We start from the raw sequence: 27,286 nt of genomic DNA on the forward strand, positions 1-27,286 counted from the left end.
AGAGCCAAGTAACTCCATATACACACAGTGTGTGTTAAGGCTACATGTTTCCCTGGATAATGAGACCTGAGAGGACAGATGAACTATCCATTTTATTCTGTCGTCATTTAACTCGTTATTTACCAGGGAATTTTGTAGAAACTAATGCCTGTGGTTGGCGATTTTTATTTTGGCCAGCCAAAAATTAATTCTGTTACTTTACTACACTTTGTGGGTCGTCATATTCAGTAATTACACCTGTCACACCTGTAAAGTCTCCTTCAGCACCGTGAGCTTCATTTTCACTTTCCGTATCAGAACCAATCACTTAGGCTTTCTGTCTTCTTTTGGGCTAATATTCACAACATCTGAATCAGAACTATCCTCTTTTGAGACACTAGTATACATGTCACTCAGATAATCAGAGAAAGGATCTGCATAAAATTCACCGAAAAATTCATTCAAAATTTCAAGATGCATCATTTTGAAAATTTTACAGTAATAAATTTGCATTTATAATATACACAGGATTGGAACAAAAATCTAATGGAGCAAAATGTAAATGATAATGACAATCATAAGCTATAGAAGGAACCCTTGATTAATTTTAAGCTCTAACAACTCGGCACAGTGATGTCAACTGTATCACTCTCTAAAAACATGTTGTCTCTGGTCAATAATGTTTGGGTAACAAAAGACATATTAATGCATCTCTGGTCAATAATGTGTTAATAAAATAGTACTTTGAACGACAGTCTTTCACTCTTTAGGACTCAGATGTCCACTCTCTCCTTCAGACTGCCTTGGATTTTGGGAGAATAGTTGCTAAGCCTCTGACATACTAGGAAGTGGTGAGAAGGCTGTGGAAAGCCAAGGAGAAGCATAGAGAGCAGAGGGATTTTTGTGAAGAGGGTCCTCCCAGAAAACTTCAACTTCTTCAGAAAAGGAAGAAAAATAAGGCACTGGACTCTGGCCTGGAGTCTACTGCCCACTCTCCACATTCTCTGCTGCCAATGTGGAATAATTTGAGTCTGACTTTACAGAAGCCTCCAGGTGTTTCCAATGCCAGGAAGAGTCGGCAGGGGCATAGAACTGCTGTTCTGAAGCTAAAAATAGCAAAAGGAGAGGAAACTGACCCTCAGATCCGGAAAGTGGTGCCCACTGCCACTCTACCTTCGGGGGCCCATGGGTCAGGCTGCAGTTCTCCACCAACCACCCCATTCCAGTCTTACTTTTTTTTTTCTATTCCTGGCTCACCAGTGACTCTCCAGAGATGAATAAGAAAGAGACAAGATAAAACACAAGTTGGTCATGAAAACCAGTGCTTTGCTTGCCACCCAGACTGTGCTTATGTGACCAAAAACCATTACTCTACCTTTCTGTGGGCTTCTCTGGTGGCTCAGAAGGTAAAGAATCTTCCTGCAATGCAGGAGACCTGGGTTTGATCCTTGGATCGGGGAAGATCCCCTGGAGAAAGGAATGACAACCCACTCCAGTATTCTTGCCTGGAGAATTGGATGGACAGAGGAGCCTGGCGGGCTACATTCCATGGGGTCGCAAAGAGTCGGACATGACCGAGCGAGTCACACCTACATACACACACACACACACACACACACACACGTACTTTTCTGTGGGTTTCACAGATGAGTGATTCTACCACTAGTTCCTCTGGGTAGAATAATTCATGGAGCAAAGCTTCCATGAGCTCCCTCACACTAACAGGTTTTGCATTTTCTACCCCACTCCCATAAGGACATTTATATGAAGCTGGTATATTCTATGAAGTATATTCTATCGCCATAAAAACTAGAATTTATGTGCTGTGAATCAGCTTGCTATTGAAATAGAGTAGACCAGAAATGTGACTGAGTTGGGGGAGTGATTTAAGTATTCTTCACAATAAAGCTGTATTCCCTACCACCCCCTCCCCTAATCACCATCCAGCACAACACAGGGTGAAGAGCTAAATTACCATTCTCTATTTTCCTTGGCTAAAATAAAAGCTTCTATATTTGGTTCATAGCAAGTCAAGGCTCAAATACTAGTGAGGCAGCTGTTTTATTAGGAAAAAAATTAATCACTATCTCCAGGATTCAAGACGCAATGTATTTTTTTTTTTTTTGGTAAAATTAAACTGAAAAACAAATTTCCCTCAAAAGATAATGAATGGAAAAGAAAGTCTCAATTAAACAAAGGAACTTTTCATATTAGAGTAAGATGGAAGAAGCTATCAAAAATCTAAGAAAAAATTTCAACTGTAGGCTTTGTGATTAGAATCAGGAGATGTTTTCTGCAAATGGGCTTCCCTGAAAGCTCAGTTGCTAAAGAATCCACCTGCAATGCAGCAGATCCCAGTTCAATTCCTGGGTTGGGAAGATCTGCTGGTGAAGGGATAGGCTACCCACTCCAGTATTCTTGAGCTTCCCTTGTGGCTCAGCTGGTGAAGAATCCTCCTGCAATGCAGGAGACCTGCTTTTGATCCCTGGGTTGGGAAGATCCCCTGGAGAAGGGAAAGGCTACCCACTCCAGTATTCTGGCCTGGAGAATTCCGTGGACTGTATAGTCCACAGGGTCGCAAAGAGTTGGACACAACTGAGCGACTTTCACACTCACTTCCCGCAAATACAAAGAGGTTTACTTACAAGGTCCTTCGCAGAATTTCTGACTCGGAAGAAGTAGACTACTAAGGTGGTAGGTAAGAGTTCCCACACAAAGAGGACCACTCCAAACACTATGTATCCGGCATCTCCCAGCTGATTCTTCAAATCCGCCTGTTGAAAAGAGAGGGAGAAAATGGAGAGTCACCAGACTGAGGATAGAATAAGTTCGATTCAGTTCTAATATGACAGAGACTAAATCTAATACAGTGTAATTTCTTCCCCCTAAAACATGCATGTTGAAATCAGATACTATTAAGGTCAGGAAGCAACAGTTAGAACCAGACATGGAACAATAGACTGGTTCCAAATAGGAAAAGGAGTACGTCAAGGCTGTATATTGTCACCCTGCTTATTTAACTTATATGCAGAGTACATCATGAGAAATGCTGGACTGGAAGAAACACAAGCTGGAATCAAGATTGCTGGGAGAAATATCAATAACCTCAGATATGCAGATGATACCACCCTTATGGCAGAAAGTGAAGAAGAACTAAAGAGCCTCTTGATGAAAGTGAAAGAGGAGAGTTGGCTTAAAGCTCAACGTTCAGAAAACTAAGATCATGGCATCTGGTCCCATCACTTCATGGGAAATAGATGGGGAAACAGTGGAAACAGTGTCAGACTTTATTTTTTTGGGCTCCAAAATCACTGCTGATGGTGATCGCAGCCATGAAATTAAAAGACGCTTACTCCTTGGAAGGAAGGTTATGACCAACCTAGATAGCATTTTAAAAGCAGAGACATTACTTTGCCAACAAAGGTCCATCTAGTCAAGGCTATGGTTTTTCCAGTGGTCACGTATGGATGTGAGAGTTGGATGGTGAAGAAAGCTGAGTGCCGAAGAATTGATGCTTTTGAACTGTGGTGTTGGAGAAGACTCTTGAGAGTCCCTTGGACTGCAAGGAGATCCAACCAGTCCATCCTAAAGGAGATCAGTCCTGGGTGTTCATTAGAAGGACTGATGCTGAAACTGAAACTCCAATACTTTGGCCACCTCATGCGAAGAGTTGACTCATTGGAAAAGACCCTAATGCTGGGAAGGATTGGGGGCAGGAGGAGAAGGGGACGACAGAGGATGAGATGGTTGGATGGCATCACTGACTCGATGGACATGGGTTTGGGTAAACTCTGGGAGTTGGTGATGGACAGAGAGGCCTGGCGTGCTGCGATTCATGGGGTCGCAATGAGTCAGACACAACTAAGCAACTGAATTGAACTGAACTGAATACTACTGTGCCAGACCTTGGTGGTGGGGTGGGGGAGGAGGAGTCATTTAAACCATATAGGATAGATCATTTAAAAAACATTTTATTTAGTTAGATTTTGACTGTGCTGGGTCTTCATTAATGCACGGGCTTTTCTCTAGTCAAGGTGAGTGGGGGCTACTCTCTAGCTGTGGTGCTTGGGTTTCTCAATGTGGTGGTTTCTCTTGCAGAGCGCAGGCTCTAGGGCTTGTGGGCTCAGTAGTTGTGGTACACCCACTTAGTTGCCCGTTGGCATGGTGGATCTTCTGGGACCAGGGATTGAATCCAAGTCTCCTGCACTAGCAGGCAGATTCTTAACCACTGGACCACCAGGGAAGTCCCAGGATAGACTATTATCTTCTTCGAAATATTCAAAGACAGTAACTGCCAATCTCTGGTGCTTCATTCCTTCACCCTCCAGGAATCTTCTTTACATCCAAATAAAGTCTCTAAGCTGACTTTTCTTTGACAACTGAATAATGATAATGTTCTGTTGCCTTCTCCCAATTCTTTTTTAAAATCATTTTTTTGGCTGCACTGTGTGTCATGTGGGATCCTAGTTCCCCAGCCAGGAATCAAACCCGTGCCCCCTGCATTAGAAACATGGAATTCTAACTACTAGACCACCAGGGAAGCCCCTCTCCCAATTCTTTTTTTTTATTATTATTTATTTATTTATTTGGCTGCACCGGGGTCTTAGTTGCAGCATGTGAGATCTATCTAGTTCCCTCACCAGGGATTGAACCCAGGCACCCTGCATTGGGAATGCAGTCTTAGCCACTGAACCATGAGGGAAGTCTCCCACTTCCCAGTTCTCAAGAGCAGCATATCACAATAGTAGCCTTAGTCTCATCCTTGGAATAAACATGTCAGTTTTTAAATTTCTCTTCACATTAACCACATCCTATTATTTACATTTTAAAGCCTACAGCAGGCTAGACTGTCTAGAAAAAAATCCTCCCAGTCCAGGATGCTGGCCGCCTGGACCAGTGAGACAGCTGAGCAGATGGGGTGTAGCAGCGCTCTCCTCTCTGAAGGGCAGAGGGAGGGTGTGTGAGGCTATTTCTAGGCAAGTCTATCAGAAAAGCCGGCATTTCAAAGGAAGACAGAAACGTCATCAAACCATAAAGGGCCAATCCCCTAAACGGAATCCTCTCACCTTCTCTACCACATTATGTTTAAAGTACATGTGTGCATGCTAAGTCACTTCAGTCTTGTCTGACTCTTTGTGGCCTCATGGACTTGTAGCCTGCCAGGCTCCTCTGTTCATGGGATTCTCCAGGCAAGAATACTGGAGTGGGTTTGCCATGCCCTTCTCCAGGGGCTCTTCCTGACCCAGAGATGGAACCCAGGTCTCCAGCATTGGCAGGCGGGTTCTTTACCACTAGCGCTGCCTGGGAAGCCTTAAAGTACAGTACCCAAAACCAATCTCGCTCCTCTTCAGAAAGATGACTCAAACTCTGCACTGATACTCCACCCACATGTCTCAAAAGTGTGTTGTATGTGCTTCTACCATTCTACACAAATAACCTGCAACCTGGGGCCATCTGCTTGCTCCTAGATTATTTTGGCTGCAACACATAGATCTAGATATTTATAAACAAACAGCCACCCAAAACAACAGAATTGTGTTGTTTGTGATAAACATTTGTGATATTTTAAATTCATTGTAATTATAAGCTCTTACTTGAAAGAAGCATTGAAATAAGTATTTTGTTAAAACCAAATCCTTGTTGTTTAATGGGGAGAGAGTCTCAGTTTGGGAAAATGAAGACGTTCTGGAGATGGATGGTGGTTATGGTTGCATGACACTGTGAATGTACTTTAATGCCACTGAACTGTACACTTAGAAATGATTAAAGTAGTCAATTGTACCTACATGTTACCATGATAAAAATCCTCTGTATTATGAATAAGTCTCTAATTCATCACTGTTGAACGTTTAGATTTTTATATATTTGATTTCTCACAACAGGGCACAGCTTCACCAGTGCCCTGCCCACCTTCCTTCTATCCTACAATTGTGCTGTTGGTTTGAGCTGGTGGTGATTATTATTGTTGTGGTTTGAATCCAGTCTAATGCCTTGCACGAGCCTCTTACAGATTTCATCTTGTCCTCAGTTGTTGTTGTTTTTTGGTAGAATCTGTCTGTCTATCTATTTAAGCTGCACCATATGGGATTTTAGTTCCCTGATCAGGGATGGAACCCGAGTCCCCTGCACTGGGAGGGTGAAGGCTTAACCACTGAACCACCAGGGAAGTCCCTGCCATCAGTTTTAACTTATCATGGTCATTTTCTTCTTTCCTCCAGAGTGTTAATTCAAGGTTTGAGCACTGTTGGGATTTTAGAGGTGGATTTGTCTATAGATGGATATTCAGTGTTCACCCAGGAAAATCTCAGGAGCATTTGCAATTCAACCCTGTAAACTCCTACTATAGAAGCTTCTATTTCTTTGCTGTGACGGCTTCTCTGTGCAGCTCTTTTCTTCAGTGGACATAAACTCCTACATGGAAGGATGGGTCTGCTCATTTTTGTGTTGTCCAGGGCTGGAGACAAAGAAATGATACTTTTCAAATTAGAGAATGCTGATTCTCATTCTTTTTTTCCCTTCTCTTTCTGTTTGGCCATACCATGCAGCATGTGGAATCTTAATTCCCCAACCAGGGACAGAACCCATGTCCCCTGCAGTGGAAGCCCAGAGTCTTACTCACCAGACAGCCTGGGAATTCCCCTCTCAGTCATTTTTACTTTGAGCTTTTGCAAACATGGATGCCATATTATATTTCATTACCTTTGTTCATTAGTTTATGAATTTCTAGAACACATTATAAAAAAGAAAAAGTTTCATACTGAGATGTAAAATGGGCTCTTTCTACCCCCTTAATATCCTTGGTCACTTTTGTCTACATTTCTTTCACTTACTGCTCCATTAAAAAAAAAAAAAAACTTCATCGTTTTATGTGTCTTCTAAAACCTAAATACAATTCATTTTTATCTTTGCAAATTTCACCCTTTAATAAAATCATATTACATTTATATAAAAACACTTAAAAATTTTAAGTACTGCTTGACAAAAGCCCCAGAAAGTAGCAAGGAGAAGTGTGTCTGTTTTCTAATTTTCTCAGAAGATGTGTGAGCTGGAACAAGGCAGGTACTGTGATCCCATTTGACAGGTGAGGATGTAGACACCACCCAGTTAAGGGTGACTCCCAAGGTCACCCAGCTCTTTAGCGGCAGAAGCAAGTAGCTGGCACCTCTCTGCCACACGGCATGCTGCCAAAGCAAGGATCCGGGGCCTACTGACCTGGTCTGACACATTGTACCAGTCATAATCAAAGGAATGGACATTCTTGCTCTGAGAAAACGACAGGATGAACAGGTTGTAGCAGGCCCGGGAGGTGTAGAGCAGGATGACGGTCACACCGATGGCGGTCACCTGACACACGGAGGAGCCCTGGAAAAGCAGGAACCGTGAGCAGGGTCCCCGATCCGGCCCAAGACCACAGTCCCCTCCAAAGCATGGCCTGTGTTCAGAGTGGCTAAACCCTCCCAGCTTCTCCTCCACTCTCAGACTTTCAACCCAACTGCAAGCCTCCCCTCACTTCACACCCACCCTAAAACTTCCAATTCTCTTCAGAGAGATGCTTCAAAACCTGAAAATGTGAACTATTTGCCTAAGACCTAGGCTTGGAAGAGCAAGACAGTCAGATGACTTATTTGGTTAAATCTCTAAGTGCCACTGCTCAGCTCCAAGGATGCTCTGAGCTTATGAGCCCAGGACCTGCCCCCTGGCTTGGAGACAACAAAACCACCTCAGAGGGATGGCAGCCTGGGGACAGTGGAGCTGTGGACAGTGGCTCTGGGTGGGGAGCATGTCTTCAAGACCCAACTATCCTAGGCTGGAATCCCAACGTGATTCAGAGCTCGGGATTGTGTGAAAATTGGTCATCTGTGCCCCCACTAACGAAGCTATCAATTTCCAAAGTTAGCTAAATGACCTCTAACTAAAAACAGTTGTAGTTGTTGTCATTTAGTCACTAAGTCATGTCCCACTCTTTTGCAACCCCGTGGACTGTAGTCCACCAGGCTCCTCTGTCCATGGGATTTCTCAGGCACGAATACTGGAGTGGGTTGCTGTTTCCTTCTTCAGAGGATCTTCCTGACCCAGGGATCAAACCTGTGTCTCCCACACTGGCAGGTGGATTCTTTACCACTGAGCCACCAGGGAAGCCCTGGTGTTAAAAACAGTTAACCAAAAAACTGAAATTCATTTTTGAGTTTTGCACTTGGAAGTCACTAACTAAATCTAAGCTATTATTTTATTTTGCCAATGGTAGTCTATCAGATTGTTTGCACAGAGGTGATCTAAATCTGACGATCTAAAATGTGACCCCCTCCTATTAAAACCACAATTCTGTTTTGTTTTGGCCTCACTACAAGGCATGTGGCATCTTAGCTCCCTGACCAGGAATCGAACTCCAGCCCTCTGCACTGGAAGCATGGAGTCTTAACCACTGGACCACCAGGGAAGTCCCCATAATTCTGTTTTCAAAAAGCCTTGAATAGACCTTATACAGGAGACAGTGTAAATAATAAAGCTAAGGCAAAGTCAAGTATAAAATTTGTCAACATTTATCAATGAAAAAAGGACTCTGCCACACTAACTTTTCAGATTTTGCAAGAGCTCAGGAAAATCACAGGATACCTTGATGAAGAAGGGTTTGTAATTTTGAAGTTGGAGGCACAGATTTTAACCTACTGATGGCTGCTGAAGATGAAGTATCGTAAGAAGCAGAGCTGCTCAGGTCTTCAGACCAGCGACATTACAACCACATGGGTTCCCTAGCAAGGGTTAGGGTGCCACAGAATTTCAGAAGCAGAGGAGCTATGAAATCACTCAACCACCTTACATGTGAGAAAACCAAGGCTCAGTGGGCAACGTGCTGGAGGGGCCAGGGTCCCATGGCCAGTGAGAGCCCAGAACATCCACTCTGACCTCCGCACTTCACCAGGCTTCTTAATGAGGGAGAACTGGGAACCAGGCTGGTGAGGGGCACTTCAGAACCACTGCACCAGGCAGCACATCTGCCCCTCTCTGTAACTCTGGGGGAAGGAAAGGAGAAAACAGGGACTCCAGGGCTGGGGGCACAGCAGTGAAACTAGGGAATGTACAGGGGCTGCCCTCTCAGTGCCTGCTTCTCCTACACCCATTCACATGACTGACCTTCCTGTGGACTTGCCCCCAGGCCCAGCTGGTGACTCTTCTTATCAAAGTGGTGGTGAGTGTCATGCCCCTCTGCTGGTTTCCCTGGTAACTAACGAGCCCATGCATGCTCAGTCGCTTCAGTCATGTCTGACTCTTCATGACCGCATGGACTGTAGCCCGCCAGGCTCCTCTGTCCATAGGATACTCCAGACAAGAATACTGGAGTGGGTTGCCATGCCCTTCTCCAGGGGATCTTCCCAAACCAGGGATCAAACCAGCGTCCCAAGCATCTCCTGCATTGCGGACAGATTCTTTACCATTAAGCCACGGATCACACCTGACATCAATTCCCTCCGCAACTGCTCGTCTTCCTTCCCCACCCCCGACACTGGAGTGAAGCCCGCCACCATGTCCTGCTGCTGTCCACTGCACATGTGGAATGTTACTCCATGACCGTGCTTCAGACATGTAAGATCCCCGATCCATTAAGCCATTGCTGACTCTTTCTTCAGTACTGAAACTGGGCATGCCCTGGCTTTCTAGGTGTGTTTTGGTGCGGCCCAACACACGTCTGTCTGACTCCATCTTTGAACTGTCACTATGAGAGGCCTGCTGTCCTGAACCCCAGGAGCAGCTCCCCCTGTTAAGGGGGACCCTCTCAGGGGCACAGTCAAGGCAGGGGTGCGCCTGGATCTGAGTGTCCCTGCACTACGACCTGATGGTGAAGCGGACAGACCCCAGACCCTGGAGCCAGGCTGCTCTGTCCACATCATGGCTCTGCATCTCCTGGCTTGGGTAACCTGGGGTGAGCCTCTGACTTTCCGCGCCTCAGTTTCCCTAGGTAGGTGACACCTACTCCTACTGAATTTTGAAGGTTACAGTCCTATCTACATGCAGAGTGCTTATAAAAGGGCCAGGAACAAAGGGAATACAAGCTGTGTGTTTCTAACAATATTACTGGCACAGTTAATGCCACGGGTCCTCTAAAATCTCACTTAAACCTCTGCATCCAGAAACCAGAGATTTACCTCTCTGCCAGGAACTCTGCACACCCCAATACACCTTGAGCCACCCAGAGTCAACTCTTCTCACAGACAAAGTTCAACGAACTACACGGCTCTGTGTCTTGGCAACCACAACATAGCTAATCATTTGCAAGAGGTCAGGTGAGAGAGGCCTTGGTTGATCTGTTTTCTGCTGCAAACCAGGGAACTTTTTTTGGTGGAGGTGAGGCTCACTGCACAGTATGTGGGATCTTAGTTCCCCAACAAGGGATAAAGCCTGTGCCCACTGCACTAGGAGTGCCAAATCATAACCAATGGACTACCAGGGAAATCCCAGAAAACTCTTTCGAGAATAAGTCTAACAGCAAGATCTCAACCACGTGTCCGCCTTACCTTAGACTCCAAGTAAATGTTGGCCAAGGACATCTTGGAGATTTTGTAGAGGCAGATGGACAGGGAGACGGCACACAGCACGAAGAGCGTGTCGTTGATGGCCACACGCACAGACACGATCACTTTCCTCTCCCAGGTGCCCGTCTTCACCAGCACCGCACAGGTTAAATTCACCAACAGGAAAATAAGGCTGATGAAGAGTGAGGCCAGGTAGAGGGGTAACCTGGGAAGGAAGAGAGAGAGGCTGAAGGCAGCCTTCCCCACAAGCTTCCTGTACATTCTGTATCAATCCCCAAGGAAACTGTGGATTTTTGAGGTTTTGTTTGTTTGTTTTTTGGTTAAATGCTAGAAGCAGAATATGCCAAAGTTAACACTTAAGAGCTCGGAGTTTGGGGTTGGTAGATGCAAACTATTACATTTAGAATGGATAAACAACAAGGTCCTACTGCATAGCACAGGGAACTATACTGAATATCATATGATAACTCTTAATGGAAAAGAATATAAAAAACAATGTATATATGTGTATAACTGAGCCACTCAGCTGTACACTAGAGACTGGCACAACACTGTAAATCAACATTTATACTGCAATGGAAAAAGGGTTCGGACTTTGGAGGGTCCCCAGATTTAAATGACAAATCAACTACAAACAGTGCCCTCAGGGAGGTTCCTTACCTGAGCCCCGCTTCCCTGTTCCCCGGGAGGCTGTGAGGATCAGAGGGGCTGTATGGGCATGCTCTGATGCATGCACTACTCACAAGGATGGTAGAGCCAGCTGGGCTCTGAGGCAGGGCTGGGGTTCAGGTAGAGCACCAGCCATTCTGCACACTGAGAGTCTGGGCAAGGTGGCCCTAGGTGAGCCTTAGTGTCACCATCAGAAAACAGCCTAAATAATACCGACCTTGCAGGCTGTTTCTGAGGATTAGGTGAGATAATCTTTTTAAAGGGTTTTACCCCTCAAAAGTCATCAAGTCTGGGCAGCACCCCCTTTGCATGGGAAGACTCATGAGTAGTACAGCTATCCCCAAGCTTTTGGGCACCAGGGACCAATTTTGTGGAAGACAATTTTTCCATGGACCAGGGTGAGGGATGGTTTCGGGATGATTCAGCACATTTTATTTATTGTGCACTTTATTTCTATTATTATTATATCAGCTCCACCTCAGATCATCAGGCATCAGATCCTGGAGGCTGGGAACCACTGCACTAGCCTCGGGGCAGTGGTGGTGGCCGTTTTTAACTTGCAGTTTCTCAGAGCTGCATGCTGCCTATGTGACCTGTGCAAGGTCTAGAGGGACACATCTCACATTTACCAACATGGAAATCAGTTCAAGTTTCTCTCTAGGACTGTCCATATTGTGTTTACTTCAGGTAAGTATCACTCAAGCAGCAAATATTGGTTTGGCGCAAGAACAGACCATTTAGGTACTGATGAACCTATTTGCAGGGCAGGAATAGAGATGCAGACATAGAGAACAGACTTGTGGACACAGCAGGGTATGGGAGAGGGTGGGAGGAATTGAGAAAATAGCATTAAAATGTATATATTAACATATGTAAAACAGATAGCTAGTGGGAAGTTGCTACACAGCACAGGGAGCTCACCCCAGTGCTCTGTGATAACCTAGAGATGTGGGATGGGATGGGGAGATGGGAGGGAGGTTCAAGAGGGAAGGGACATATGCATATTTATGGCTGATTCACATGTTGTATGGCAGAAACCAACACAACATTGTAAAGCAATCATCATTTAAAAATAGTTTTTTAAAAAAAAGTCATATCCTACACTATTTTTTTTAACTTAACAAAACAGACCATTTAAGCTGAATATGTCTGCATCTGCCCAAAGGGCTGCTGAGGCAAGGGGAGAGAATGGACATAGGGCATTAACACAGCATGTAGCTCATGGTAAATTAGCCACAAAACCTTAAATTATGAAGGTTTTCATTAGCTCTCCACACGTTCCCACATTGATGGAAGGAATCAGGGGCGTAGAGAGAGACAGAGGCAGGACCAACTAGGAGTCACCAAAAATCTGCAATCTGCTTCCTCAAAAGCCCTACTTCTTATTGTTCTATTATTATCTGCTGTGCTTTTGTGAAGAACACAATTTGGAAACATCTAGAACCTCTGGAATCAGCCCTACGGTTCTTGACCCCTTGCTGGTGTGTATGCACACATTTTATCCATGTGACGGCAACGAACCTTCGGAAAAAAAGCATAATATGAACATTCAGCTTTTCCAAAGAACTCCTCCTGGGTGTTGTTTTAATACTATGCTCAGTCCTGTCCGATTCTTTGTGACCCCATGGACTGTAGCCTGCCAGGCTCCTCTGACCATGGGATTCGCCAGGCAAGAATACTGGAGTGGGTTGCCATGCCCTCCTGCAGGGGATCTTCTGGACCCAGGAATTGAACCCGTGTCTCTTATGAGACATCTCCTGCACTGGCAGGTGGGTTCTTTACCACTAGCACCACCTGGGAAGCCCAAAAGTCTTTATTGAATTTGTTATAATATTGCTTCTGCATTATGTTTGGTTTTTTGATCACAAGGCTTGTGGGATCTCAGCTCCCTGACCAGGGATCGAACCCACACCGCCTGAATCAGAAGGTCAAGTCTTAACCACTATGGTGGAAAATAATTCTTACTCCTCTTTCTTCACTGTGAAAATTCTATAGGACAGTGAGAGGGCACACTGGGAACAGAGAAAGCAAAAGACAACCAGGCCCAGCTTACCACCCAGACGGTGCAGCACCCACACTGCTGGAGTGTGGCCCCCGGCCACCCACTGAGCTTCCGCTCCCCCTCCTCACCTCAACTGCTCTGCTTGCATCTGCTGGGTGTGATCCAGAGAGCAAGGGTCACAGATGCAACACCAGGCAAGTCCTCGGCCACTCAGGGCTGCTGCGCCCTCCCATTTGTAACACAGAGCTGTCCCCTCCTCTCCTGCCTCAGAGAGCTGCTTTGAGAACTCAAGGGACCCTGTGCTTCTCCTCTGATGTCACCCAGGGAGGAGCGAGGCCTCATCCTCACTCTCAAGGGCAACTTCTAGAAAAAGGTGTCACCTCCTGCCTCATCACCTCCTCTGCAGGTACCCCCTGCTGGCCCCGCCTCCTCCCACAATCTTCTCCCTGACCTCAAAGGTGTGACCCCCGCTCCATCCTTCCCCCATCTGAGCCTATCTCTGGAGGCCCCTGGTCCCTCTTCCTCCTCTTCGTCCCCCAGAGTGACGGTGTCCGTGTCTCTCTGCCCTGCATCCTCTTCCTCAGAAAATACATTCCCTTCTACAGCTCTTGTTCAACGAAGTTCCAAAGCTCTTGTCTCGAACCACTGCCTCTGCCCAAATGAACTCACATTCCAAACAGCCTCCTTTGAGGCCCACATCCAAGCTCAATTCTTAATGTTCCCCTTCCTACCCCTCCCCAAGTTTTCCTAATACAATCATAACTCAGTATCTGCAAGGGACACCTTTCAGGCCCCCATGCTATGCTATGCTATGCTAAGTCGCTTCAGTTGTGTCCGACTCTGTGCGACCCCATAGACAGCAGCTCACCAGGCTCCGCCGTCCCTAGGATTCACCAGGCAAGAACAGTGGACTGGGTTGCCATTTCCTTCTCCAGTGCATGAAAGGGAAAAGTAAAAGTGAAGTTGCTCAGTCGTGTCCGACTCTTAGCGACCCCATGGACTGTAGCCTACCAGGCTCCTCCGTCCATGGGATTTTCCAGGCAAGAGTACTGGAGTGGGGTGCCATTGCCTTCTCCTAGAGAGTGCTGCAGTACATGTCATATAAGGCATATCGGCCCCTCCCACCCCCTGTGTCCATTGGTGTGGAATCCTTGGATTCCACAATGGAGGACTGACTGAAAGGCATTGTTACTTTAAACTGACCTTCTTAGAATCAACAGTCTGGCAGAAACATGAACTGAACTTCTCAAAAAGCAGTAGAGGGACAGACAAAGAGGACAGATTCATGGTTGCTAAGAGGAAGGGAAGGATTGGAAGTCTGGGATTAGCAGACCCAACCTAGTATATACAGGATGGATAAACACCAAGGTCCTACTGTACAGCACAGGGAACTATATTCAATACATGTGATAAAGCATAGAAAAGGACATGAAAAAGAAGTCATTCTGCTGTACAGCAGAAATTAACACAAGATTATAAATCAACTATACTTCGATAATTTTTTTTTTAAAGTAGTGAAGGGAGACAGCAAGATCAGATGAAAAACAAACGAAAACATAGCACACAAGTCTCATCACTTGTATCTTGCCTGAGTACACTGTCACCTAACTTCCTGAACTTCAGCTTCCTGGGATACAAAAGGGGAATCAGAATACACACTTTCAGAACTTTAAATAAACAGTTTTTGTGAATTTAAGATGACACCTGTTTAAATGGCGGCTCAGGCAGTAAAGAATCTGCCTGTAACGCAGGAGACCTGGGTTCGATCCCTGGGTTGGGAAGATCCCTTGGAGAAGGAAATGGCAACCCACTACAGTATTCTTGCCTAGAGAAGCCCATGGACAGAGGAGCCTGGCGGGCTACAGTCTACGAGATTGCAAAGAGTCAGACATGACTGAGTGACTAACACTTTCCCTTTCAACATGTTTAAATAAAATATAATAGGAATATAGTTTTACATATTTGTAAAGTAATAAAATCATTAAAATTTTACTTTGACTCAAGAAGGTAAGAGGCCAAAGTCTCCTTCCCAGAAATGTGTGCCTGGACAGTTGAGCTCTCCCAGGCAGGGACTTGAGACACCTTGACTCACGTGGCGACTGCCTCATGCCTTCTTGACACCTTGTCTCCCTTCCCCTTCTGGCTGAGGCTGACCATTCAAACCTGGGGCAAGTAACAGATCCTGCCCACAGGGAAATTATGCAAGTCCACCTCCTGCAATAAATTCAGCCTATGATTTCAGGCCTCCTCTGGTCCAGATTATGAGCCTCTCTTACTCAGCCCTGCCCAGATCTCAGCTGCACCTGCGCCCACAGGGTAGGGAGGAGGCCGCCTGGCCGCCCAGACATCTTCAGGGAGCCCCTCTTCCTTCTGCTGAGGTCCTTTCCATCCCAAGTGCCTCCAAAGGGGTTAAATGCCATGTGCATGGCTTACTTCCCTTTCTGCTCTCTGGTAGGAAAGACACCAGACTCTCCTTTTTTTACTTTTGGCAGTTCCACGTGGCATGCTGGCTCTTAGTCCCCCAACAGGGATTGAACCCGAGTCCCTTAATCACCGGACCACCGGGGAAGTCCCTACTAGACTTTTGTTTCCAATCAAGGCCAATATGCTGCAAGGCCTGGTAAGTGGTGACCCAGTGAGCAGTGAACTTGACCCCTGGCAAGCAGGCGGGTCACAGAGGAGTGATGTGTGAAAATCCTGGCTGGGAAAACGGTTACCTGCAGCCACAAAGAGAATCGCCTCAGGGGGTACTTACCGGTATTTGAGTAATTCTGGAGAATATTTTGACTTGGCTTTAAAAATCACCTGAAATGACAAAAAAAAAAAAAAAACAAACGTGGCAAGTTGGGGCCACAAAATACTTGTACTGACAAGCTAATATCATTGCTTGGAACTTCTCTTTCCTTTCATGCCCAGGTGCCGGGTCACTGTCTCTAAAACTGAAATGTCTACTTTGTAATAAAGTTCGTGAAGCTAAACATTTTCTAGATTGTGCCTAAATTTTTTTTTAATTGTAATTAATTTATTTTTATTGAAGGATAACTGCTCTACAGTACTGTCTTGGTCTCTCCAAACACCAACATGAATCGCCCACAGGTGTATTTATGTCCCCCCACTTGAACCTCCCTCCCCCTGCCCTCCCCAGCCCGCCCCTCTAGGTTGTTACAGAGCCCAGGTTTGAGTTCCCTGAGTCATACAACATTTTGTTGCTCACACTGTGATGCATGTGGGATCCTAGCTCCCCTACCAGGGTAATCTGTACCCTCTGCAGTGGAAGCATGGAGTCTTAACCACTGGACCATCAGAGAAGTCCTCAGTCAGTCAGTTCAGTAGCTCAGTAGTGTCCCACTCTTTGTGACCCCATGGACTGCAGCATGCCAGGCTTCCCTGTCCATCACCAACTCCTGCAGCTTGCTCAAACTCATGTCCATCGAGTCGGTGATGGCATCCAACCATCTCATCCTCTGTTGTCCCCTTCTCCTCCTGCCTTCAGTCTTTCCCAGTAACAGGGTCTTTTCCAATGAGTCAGTTCTTCGCATCAGGTGGCCCAAGTATTAGAGTTTCAGCTTCAGCATCAGTCCCTCCAATGAATATTCAGGACTGATTTCCTTTAGGATTGACTGGTTTGATCTCCTTGCTGACCAAGGGACTCTCAAGAGTCTTCTCCAACACCACAGTTCAAAAGCATCAGTTCTTTGGTGCTCAGCTTTCTTTACAGTCCAACTGTCACATCCATACATGACTACTGGAAAAACCACAGCTTTGACTAGACAAACCTTTGTCGGCAAAGTAATGTCTCTGTTTTTTAGTATGCTAGCTAGGTTGGTCGTAGCTTTTCTTCCAAGAAGCAAGCATCTTCTAATTTCATGGCTGCCATCACCATCTGCAGTGATTTTGGAGCCCAAGAAAATAAAGTGTGTCACTGTTTCCATTGTCTCCCCATCTATTTGCCATGAAGTGATGGGACCGGATGCCATGGTCTTAGTTTTTTTAATCTTGCACTGTTAAGAAAGTTCTAGGACCCACAAAAGATTTCTGGGGATCTGGCAAAGGGACTAAGATCCCCCAGGGAAGTCCTCAAGCTGTGCCTAAATTTTAATTTAAATTTAATTTAAATTTTAAAATCAAAAGTATTTAGAAATGGTTAAATGGCTTTTTAAAAAAAGTATTACTGGTCTACCACTGCCTAGTACCATCTCTTATTTTAAGATTTGCATTTGAGCTCATCCTTCTCCCAGAGATAAACAACTCACTCTCACACTTTATTAGGATTTTCACTGGTACCAAAAGAATGTGGTTTGAATATATGTGTCCATCGACTCAGGCCTTAAACTTGGCAGCCCACTGGACTATAGGAGTGTCAAACTCAATCGTTATCTATGGATGAAACATTGCTTGTGGGAATTTCTCCAGATTTTCACAGCCTGCACAATTGTTAATGTGCTCCACCCAGGGGGCAGAGGCTGGCCTGGCAGAGCCCCTGGTGGGTGAGAAAGTGAAGGGAAGACAGAATGCAGGTGTCAGCCCAGGCTCCAGCCCCACCAGACACATGGCTCTTCCCACAGTGTGTGCGAGGGAGCCTGAGGGGGTCACCGGTCGGGGTCCAGCTGGGGGTGAGGAGGGGCAGCAGTACACTTGCTCATACATTTGCTCTCCTGACCCCTGGTGTTTGGGGGGATGGGAGCAGACCAGGAAGAAGGAAAGGAAGGGCATGGGAAAGTGAGGGTATTCGTTCAGAGATGCTTGTGCTGTGGACGGAGGGGACCAGATGGCCTGCCTCCAGGCACCCCCTCTCCACGGAGCTCCTAACACAGGCCCTGGTCCCCACCTGGCCTCGCGCTGGCCCTGAGGGCTGCCGTGACTCTCTGGGAACTCTCTGTCCCCTGCTGGGCCCGCCCTCCCAGCCCCGCCTTTCCTCACTAATCCGCTGGCAGTATGTGCAGTCCCTGCTCCTCAGTCCTTGGGGCCCCTGGTGCTTCTCTAGAGATTTGCTCAGTGCCTCCACTTCCAAGCACCTAAGGGGGAAAAATCATGCCTGAGAGGCAAGGAGTGAAGGACAAGGGGAAAACAGGATGGGGAGCGAGGGCATGGACCTGGCAACAGGGGAGGAGGGGACAGGCAGCTCTAGGATGCAGTGGGGGGGGGGGGAGGGTGGTCACATGGCTTTGATACTGTCATCCTGTCTGAGGAGCAAGCAGTGAGAATCAGTTTGCTAGAGGGGTACATGAACGTAATCCAGGGGAAGACGTCAGTGGATCCAAATGCCTGGTGGTGTGTCTGGGGGTGCAGCTAGATGTCACAAGGGGCAGCGAGCCTCCAGGTGACTTTAGGGGCCAATTCCCACAACCTGTGTGCAATAGAAGCAGCCAATCCCGTTGGACTCTTTTTAGAGACACTCTTCTGAGGACCTTCAATAGTAATTCTCCAACTTACATGTGTATAGGAACTGCCCAGGAAACTTGCTAAAGATGCACATTCCAGGGCCCCGCCTGGACTGGGGCCCAGGAATCTGCATTTTAATACAGTGCCCACCTCGAGTAATTCAGATTTGCCTAGCCCAAGGACTGTGTGTGTGGCGTTCATTCACTCAGTTGTGTCCTACTCTTTGCAACCCCATGGACTATAGCCTACCAGGGTCCTCTGACCATGGAATTTTCCAGGTTAGAATACTGGAGTGGGTTGCCATTTCATTCTCCAGGGGATCTTCCCAACCCAGGGATGGAAACCGAGTCTCCTGCCTGCATTGGCAGGTAGATTCTTTACCACAGTGCCACCTGGAAAGCCCAGCCCAAGGACTACCTCTTAGGAAATATTAAAGGGATTAAATTGCCTGACCTAATATTCTTTTCTTACTTTTAAAGGTAGCCAAATATCAAAAAGGGTTTTTGTGTTTTTTAATTGGTGAACCATCTATGGTTTATTGCTTAGAATGCCCTCTCCCCATCTGGCCAGCAGAAATCCTATGCATCTTTATTTTTTTGCTGCCCAACACGTGGGATCTTAGTTCCCCGACCAGAGATCGAACCCGAGCCCCCTGCAGTGGAAGCACAGAATCTTAACCACTGGTCCACCAGGGAAGTCCTTGACCCCATATTCTTAAACAGCTTGCAATCATTCATTTCAAACACACTGAAATAGGTGATCACAGTAATTAGGTGACAGCAGGAGTCCGGGTAGGAATGCCAAGCACAGAGATCAGGAGACGCTCCGAGTCCATGGGCAGGACCCCCTCCCCAAGCCTCAAACTTACACTAATGTGCCACCAATCAAGAACTCTAATCTGCAGAATCCACATCTAGGGGAGAAGGGACTGCAGATATTCCTATAGACTTTCCAATAAGCAAATCCACACCTCACTTTTTAAAACACATTTCAGATTGTCACAGGGGAGCATTCCAGACTTACAGAAGAATCCTTTTGTTTCTGACACGAGTTTGTCTCTGTCCTAAATCCTTTTTGGAAGGAGGTAGGAAGTAGGAGTCATATCGTAAATAAAGTGCCCAGTGATAACACAAAGAGATGACGTGAGTACACCGCCCTTACGTCAAACAGGCCCCTAGCTCAGCTTTCTCTGACAAGCTCCCATGGGATTTTAGGCGAGTCATATCACCTCTGGTATTTCTCTTCAGTCCATAAAGAGAAATGTTATAAAAACAACCTCTCTTAGGAATAAGGCATAGATTAGTAAGTGACTCCAAAGTTCTGTTACAAAATAAAATCCTGACCCATGCAACATGTAACAATGTTCTCAGAAAAACACTATTAGTACTTGTACATAGTACTTAATACATAGTACTTGAGGATCTTGCTTTTAAATAATCAAGAGAATTCTTCACAGATATCAGAGTGAAGAGATGAAACTACAGCATTTTTAAACCACTTTTCAAAATTGAAGTATATCTAATTTACAAATTTCCTGTTAGTTCCATGTGTACAGCAAAGTGATTCAGTTATATACACACATATGTCACTGTCTAGGTTTTTCATAGCTTTTCTTCCAAGGAGCAGCATCTTTTAATTTCATGGCTGCAGTCACCATACACACACACATATACATATATATTCTTTTTCAGATTCTTTTCCAGTACAGGTGTCACAAGATTGTGAACACAGTTCCTTGTGCTATACAGTAGGTCCTTATTGTTTACCTATTTTAGACATAGTAGTTGTATCTGTTAATCCCTGTCAATGCCTAATTTATTCCCATCTCTTCAGTAACCATAAACTTGCTTTCTATGCCTGTGAGTCTATTCTGTTTTGTAAATAAGTGAAATTGTGTCATTTTTTTCTTTTTAGATTCCACATATAAGTGATGTTACATGATATTGAAACTACAGTATTTTTTTAAAGTGTTTGAACTTACCAAGGAAATACACAAATAATGTTTTAATACACTTTGGGGGGGGCTTACTCGGTGACAGGTAACTCAGTTGACTCTCATACCAGGGCCATCACTGGGCTCCTGAGAATCACCCACAGGTGGTTCTATGCTATGGACTCAGCTCTGTGCAAAATGCTGTCGTGGATGAAAGAAAAATTTGACCCATTCTGCCTTCAACAGGCTTATGGTCCTACTGGCAAGGGAAGACCTGGACAGGGCAAAGGACAAGAGGATATGTAACCGAGAAAGGCTGTGGACTCTGGTGGTCGGAGCACAGGAGGCTGATCTGCGGGTCAGAGGCTCAGCCTTGTGGTGGGCACATTGGCTCGTTCTGCTCATCTCACAGAGATGGCTCCTGGTCCCACCAGGATGGCACAAGAGCATATGTGTGGATCAGAGTCAACTCATGGCCAATCAGGTGCCCAGCTCACTGCCACCACTTGGCCAGCACTGGGTCTTGAGGGCAAAAGCAGCTGAGTCCTCCCAACTGAAAGCATAGCCCACCTGCACACCATCCTCCTCTACAAACAAAACAAAAGCCATTTATTTACTTCCCACAGCTGGATGGGGCATGAACTGAAGAGAGTCAGGCATGGGAGGACAGCCTGGACCCCAGAGGCTCACTGCAGCCTTAATAATTGCAATTATCATCATCACTATCGCCACAACAAACAGGAAACAATGATAACTTTAAATCACACTCAGCCTTCAACCCCATGAACATAGGCACCAACCAAAGCACTGAGCACAAGGGGTCCCCCAGTTCAAGCATTCTACCCCAAAATGGACCCAGAGCCCCACCTTGTAAAAAGATGGGGGAACCCCAGAAAACTCATACCCTCTTAAAATCTACATCCCTGCCTGAAGGAGAAAAGTCATTACCAGGTAAGGGCACAATCTGATACACAATGATAATAAACTGTTTGACCCTCTTGAAGCTAAAAGCAAGGGTGATAGATAATGACCTCAAAATAAAAGCCTCCACCATGATTTGTAAAAGCTCTGTCCACTCTTTGTAATTTGTGGCAATTACTGTTGACCCCTGAACAACAAAGGAATTAGGAGCACCCACCATCCACACAGGTGAAAACCTGAGTAGAATTCATCATGGGCCCTCAGTGTAAAGACAGCTTCTATGTATCTATGGATTCAATCAACAGGAGATGGTGTAGTTCTGTAGTATCTACTGCAGAAAAAAATCCACATCAAAGTGGACCCGTGCTGTTCAATAAGCAAACGTTTATGTCTTGGGACTTGCCTGGTGGTCCTGTGATTAAGATCATGCACTCCCATTGCAGGGGGCATGGGTTTGATCCCTGGTCAGGGAACTAAGATCTCACATGCTGTGCAGCACAGCTAAAAAATTAATTTATTATTAAAAACTTTGATTAAAAAATGTTTATGTCTTGAATTTAACTGGGCCTTTTCAAGCTGTACTTAAAAAATTAAAAACTCTGCCCTGTCATTCAAGTTAACCCTTAAACCTAAGTTCCTTAAAGCTGTATTTAAATTCCTGGCATTTCAAACTCACATAGTATATATTTAACTTTTGCCCTCATTAAATAAAGTACATAAATGTCTGGACCAAGTGTTTAAAAAAAAATCCAAACTCTCCTACTCATCCCTCCCCCCTTCCTATCTATGCTCCAGGGAACTTTCATTAAAGATTGATTAGTGCCCAGAAGGAGAGCTAACCCTCCTGGGCTGACTCCAGCTCTCTTATCAGGCTGCCCATCTCCTAGAGTCTGCACTGGCTCCTGCTGACCTCAGCAGGAACTGGCTAGGAAGGGGACAGGGTTCCTGAGGGAGGGGGCAGACAAGGATGAACTATTCCTCCATATTTTACAGCTACTGCTACTGACAATGTGAGCTCAGGCTGCTCCCTGTTAAACCAGACCCACAGGTTTAGGATGACAGGGACCATCAGAAGGGCTGGGGGACAAGTGAGACCAGATAAAAATTCCAATTCTCCCCACACTCAGATTGGTGGTATTTGTAGTAGATCAGCTGACACTGAGCACCAAATCTGAGATTAACAATTAAGAAAAGACGGAAAGACTGGTCCCTGACCTTGACAAACTCACAACCAGAGACAGACATGGTGTGAGGAGGTATGAGGAGACGTGAGAAGATGTGAGGAAGTGTGAGGTGATGTGAGGAAACCTGAGGAAATGTGAGGAGGTGTGAGGAGACATGAGAAGTTGTAAGGAGATTTAAGGAGGTGAGAGGAGACATGAAGAGGTGTTAGGAGACCTGAAGAGGTATAAGGAGGTGTGAGGACATGGGAAGAGGTAGGAGGAGATGTGTGGAAGTGTAAGGTGTGAGGTGATGCGACGTGGTGTGAGGAGACATGAGGAGACGTGAGGTGGTATGAGGAGATGTGTAGGGTGTGAGATGATATGAGGTGGTGTGAGGAGACATGAAGAGGTGTGAGGAGATGTGTGGAGGTGTGGGGTGTGAGGTGGTGTGAGGAGATATGATGAGGTGTGAGGAGATGTGTGGAGGTGTGGGGTGTGAGGTGGTGTGAAGAGACATGAAGAAGTATGAGGAGACATGAGGGGCAATGAGACGTGTGGAGGTGTGGGGTGTGATTGAGGTGAGGTGAGGAGACATGAAGTGTGAGGAGACATGAGGAGGTATGAGATGTGTGGAGGTGTGGGGTGTGATTGAAGTGAGGTGAGGAGACATGAAGAGGTGTGAGGAGACATGAGGAGGTATGAGGAGATGTGTAGACGTGTGGGGTGTGAGATGATGTGAGGTAGTGTGACGAGACATGAAGAGGTATGAGGAGACGTGAGAAAGTATGAGGAGATGTTTGGAGGTGATGTGAGGTGGTGTGAGGAGACGTGAGGAGGAAGTGAGATTATGGGGAGATGAGGCTATCTGAGGGGAACCTGGACTCCCTGGGATGGGTCAGGGGGGCAGCAGGCTAGGCTGGGATGCAAGTCCAGGTGAGGAAGGAGGCAGCAGCCTGAAGTTAGTTAAGGCAGGTGCATGTCCCTGGTAAGAGATCACAGAAGGTTTTCAGTAGAATCCACACAATCACAAATAGGAGCTGTGCTTCAAGGTCAGGGGGGCGGGGTGGGGAGGGGACGGCGAGGTGAGAGGGGACCAGAGTCAAAGCACGGGCTAGGCTAGCGGTTCAGAGAGAAGTTTGTGAAAACAGAGGTGGGTATTTATATGGAAATCGAAGACAGAATGTAGTCCAGGGGATGCCTGGGTCTGGGGGCTTGGGGAGAAATGGGGTGACTGCCAAGGGATCCAGGATTTCTTCTGAGGGTGACAAAAAGTGTTATGAACTTTTATGAAACAAAACAGACTCAAAGACATAGAGAACAGACTTGTGGTTGCCAAGGGGGATGGGGTGGGAGGGATGGACTGGGAGTTTGGAGTTAGCAGGTACAAACTATTACATTTAGAATGAATAAATAAGGTTCTACTGTATAGACAGGGAACTACATTCAACATCCTGGAATAAACCATAATGGAAATGAATACAAAAGAGTGTGTGTGTGTATATATATATATATATATGTATGTATGTATGTATATGAGTGTGTGTGTTTAACTGAGTCACTTTGTTGTACAGCAGAAATCAACACAACTTTGTAAATCAACAATACTTCAACTTTTTTTTTAATGTTCTGAAACTGATGGTGGAGATGGCTGTACAAGTCTGTGAACACTGAACTTTAAATGGGGAACTGTATAAGAGTGTGAATTTGTCTCAATTGACATAAAGTAGCAGAAAGGCAGGAAAGGAGCAGGTGGGGGAGGGGTGAGGGATCAGCACATGGGTGGGCAAATGGGGAGAAGGAAACCAGGGTGCAGGACCATCAGGGTGTTGGATGCAGCCCAGAAGAAGGACAGCATAACTGCAGAGAGCTGGGCCTGGCTCTGACAGATGGGAACCCGCCTGGAGGAGAAGTGGGGAACGCTGGACGGAAGGAGGCAGGAGGAAGTGGGAGTGGGGAGTCTATTCTAGAGCGTCAGCTACTCTTTAAAAATGTCTTTGTGGAATGAAAGAGAGATTATTCAAGGGCACTAGAACCAGGTTTAAGATCAGCAGTATGGGCCCCAGGATTACAGAGCAGAGGGAGGGAGAGGCGGGAGGCTGGGATGCAGAGGACCGAGAGGAGCTGAGCAGCAGTTTCCATGGAAACTCCCATCCCGTGGTGGGAATAATGCATCTTCCTCTCACAGATGCCTGTTGGTCTCAGCATCATTTCCATGGCCTTTAAAAGTCCTACCTAGAACAGATGCCCATGACTTGAAAGTCAAGTGACATTCTGAAGATTTAATTCAGGTTTGGGAAAGCAGAAAGATCACCCACAAGTTGGCCTGAGGAGGCTGGGGTGAGGGTGGGGAGAGCCCACCTCTGTTCCCAGCGCCCCCCCCACTTTCCTTTCTCCCCCACCAGCCCCTCACCCGGATGCAGGCTCTGTGCCCTCTTGGCAGCCTCAGGCCCTTCCCATCACCTCTCAGATGACGCAGGAGGGCCCAGAGAGCCGCAGCCTATGACGTACTCTCTTGACAGAACCACAAAGGTTCCAGAAGCAGCTGCTGCCCTGGGCCTCCCTCCCCTCATAAATTACAGCCCCTGTCCGCCTCACTGATTCTATTCCCAGCCTTTGAAGTCCTGCCTGCCTGCCTTTTCCTCCTGTCAACCCCAGCTAGCCTTTGCTGCGTCACAGTAATTTCTCCTCAGGTCATACTGGCTGTTTTCTGACAGGAAGGTCTGAGGCTCTTTCCTATGGGGATAAGAGCGTCCCTTGTGCGTTAAGCGAAACTAAACAAAAGGAACCTCTTCTGTCCCCAGAGGCAGCGGCCGTTCCAGCTCAATGAAGCACTATGCCTCCAGACCTGTACTTGATCCACAATTTCTCTAGGTAGCCATTTCGCTTTACAAATTCCAGCCCCCGCCCCCCTCCCCAAGGCATGACCCATGTCAACAGAACTTCCATTTCGGTGCCACCACTTCCTGAAGAGCCGTCCCCTTAGAAGCAAACAGGCAGGTGGACACTTTGCAACCTTCCCACCCTGAACAGGCTCCAGACCCCAGGCCCAGGCTGGACACTTGGTCCTGCATCTGTGACCCTACCAGGGGGCTAAGGCCCCCGGAGACTCTCAGAGCAACTGAGAGGGTCTGCAACCCTGTGTGCACCAAATACAGACCTATGTCTAAACCAATCTCTGCCATCCCCATACTATTTTTAAGTGTATGTATGCAAATACATTTGAAAATGTTACATATTTATGGTAGGTTTAAACTTTACCATAAACCATGTCACCTACACAAAGAAATAACCTAACCAAAACTCTTGAACCCTCCATAAAGTTCAGTTCCTTTGACAACGCTCTGTTTGCTCCAGGGCATTTTCTCCTTTTTTGTTTAAGATTTTATTTTGATGTAGACCATTCTTAAAATCTGTATTGAATTTGTTAAAATACTGCTTCTGCTTTATGTTTTTGGGGGTTTTTGGCCCCGAGGCATATGGGATCCTGGCTCCCCAACCAGGGATTGAACCCACACCCCTTACATTGGAAGGTGAAGTCTTAACCACTGGGTTTCCAGAGAAGTCTTGAATTTTATTTCTAACTAAAAAAGAAAAAACACCATTGAAGCCCCCAGCATCTCTCTCCTTGGTTCTGATCCCTCAGAACAGAGATAATGTCCACCTGACTCAGGTGTTCTGAGAGCCAGCTGCTGCTGCTGCTAAGTTGCTTCAGTCGTGTCCAACTCTGTGCGACCCCATAGATGGTAGCTTACCAGGCTCACCCGTCCCTGGGATTCTCCAGGCAGGAATACTGGAGTGGGTTGCCATTTCCTTCTCCAGTTGAGAGCCAGCAGGCTTCTACTTTTAAGAGGATAAATAATACATAGTCTGGTCTTGCATGGCGTCTCACTTTGAACCAATGCTTTCCATCCCCTTATGCAACTTGTCTGTTCACCTGTCATGAGGAGTTTGCAATGTATTGACGCTGAAACACGTGGCTCTCATTCACGTGTTCTCACTAAGGGTAGTATTCCACTGTCTGTAGGTCACAGATGTGTGTCCATTTCAGAAGAGAGACATCTAAGGATTGTTAAGAGTGTGGGAATTCCCTGGTAACTCCTGCGGTTAGGACTCAGCACACAGACAGGGCCCAGGTTTGATCCCTGGTCAGGGAACTAAGATTCTGCAACCCATGCAGGATATATTTAGATATACATAAAACTTAAAAGGGGCTTCCCTGGTGGCTCAGATGGTAAAGAATCCACCTTCAACGTGGGAGACCCAGGTTCGACCCCGGAGTCAGGAAGATACCCTGGAGAAGGAAATGGCAGCCCACTCCAGTATACTTGCCTGGAAAATTCCATGGACAGAGGAGCCTGACAGACTGTAGTCCACGGGGTCGCCATGACAAAGAGTCAGATATGACTGAGTGACTAAGCACACACACACACCAAAAAAAAAAAAAAACTTTAAAAAAGTGTGGACTCTGGAGCTGGTTTCCCTGGGCTTGAATCCTGGCTCTACCAGTGATCAGCTGTGTGACTTTAGAAAAGTTACCTAACCTTTCTGTGCTTCAAGAGCCTCATCTGTAAAATGAAACTAATAATAGTGCCCATTTCATAGGTTTCTCTGAGGATGAGGTGAATTCACACAGAGCACTCACCTATCAGACACCTTCTCAGTGTTTACGTGTGTGGCCTCTGCTGATCTGATTATTATTAGTCCTGGC

At 46.2% G+C, this 27,286-nt stretch overlaps 1 protein-coding gene across 2 annotated transcripts in view; it reads right to left on the minus strand.

Annotated features, from left to right (window-relative positions):
* GPR137B (G protein-coupled receptor 137B) overlaps positions 1-27,286 on the minus strand; it is a 57,131-nt gene that overhangs the window by 15,521 nt on the left and 14,324 nt on the right. Inside the window, exons 2-5 of one of the 2 annotated variants that reach the window (XM_081569433.1) lie at positions 15,935-15,984; positions 10,491-10,713; positions 7,192-7,341; positions 2,625-2,753 (exon numbers count right to left, since the gene is read on the minus strand). In XM_081569433.1, coding sequence (XP_081425559.1) covers positions 2,625-2,753; positions 7,192-7,341; positions 10,491-10,713; positions 15,935-15,984 — 552 coding nt within the window. The remainder of the gene's footprint in view (positions 1-2,624; positions 2,754-7,191; positions 7,342-10,490; positions 10,714-15,934; positions 15,985-27,286) is intronic. The other variant, XM_081569434.1, reaches the window with a different exon arrangement.

Source organism: Giraffa tippelskirchi, chromosome 2 (assembly GCF_054371585.1).
Source record: "Giraffa tippelskirchi isolate mGirTip1 chromosome 2, T2T-mGirTip1v1.2.pri, whole genome shotgun sequence".
Lineage (NCBI taxonomy): Eukaryota > Metazoa > Chordata > Mammalia > Artiodactyla > Giraffidae > Giraffa > Giraffa tippelskirchi.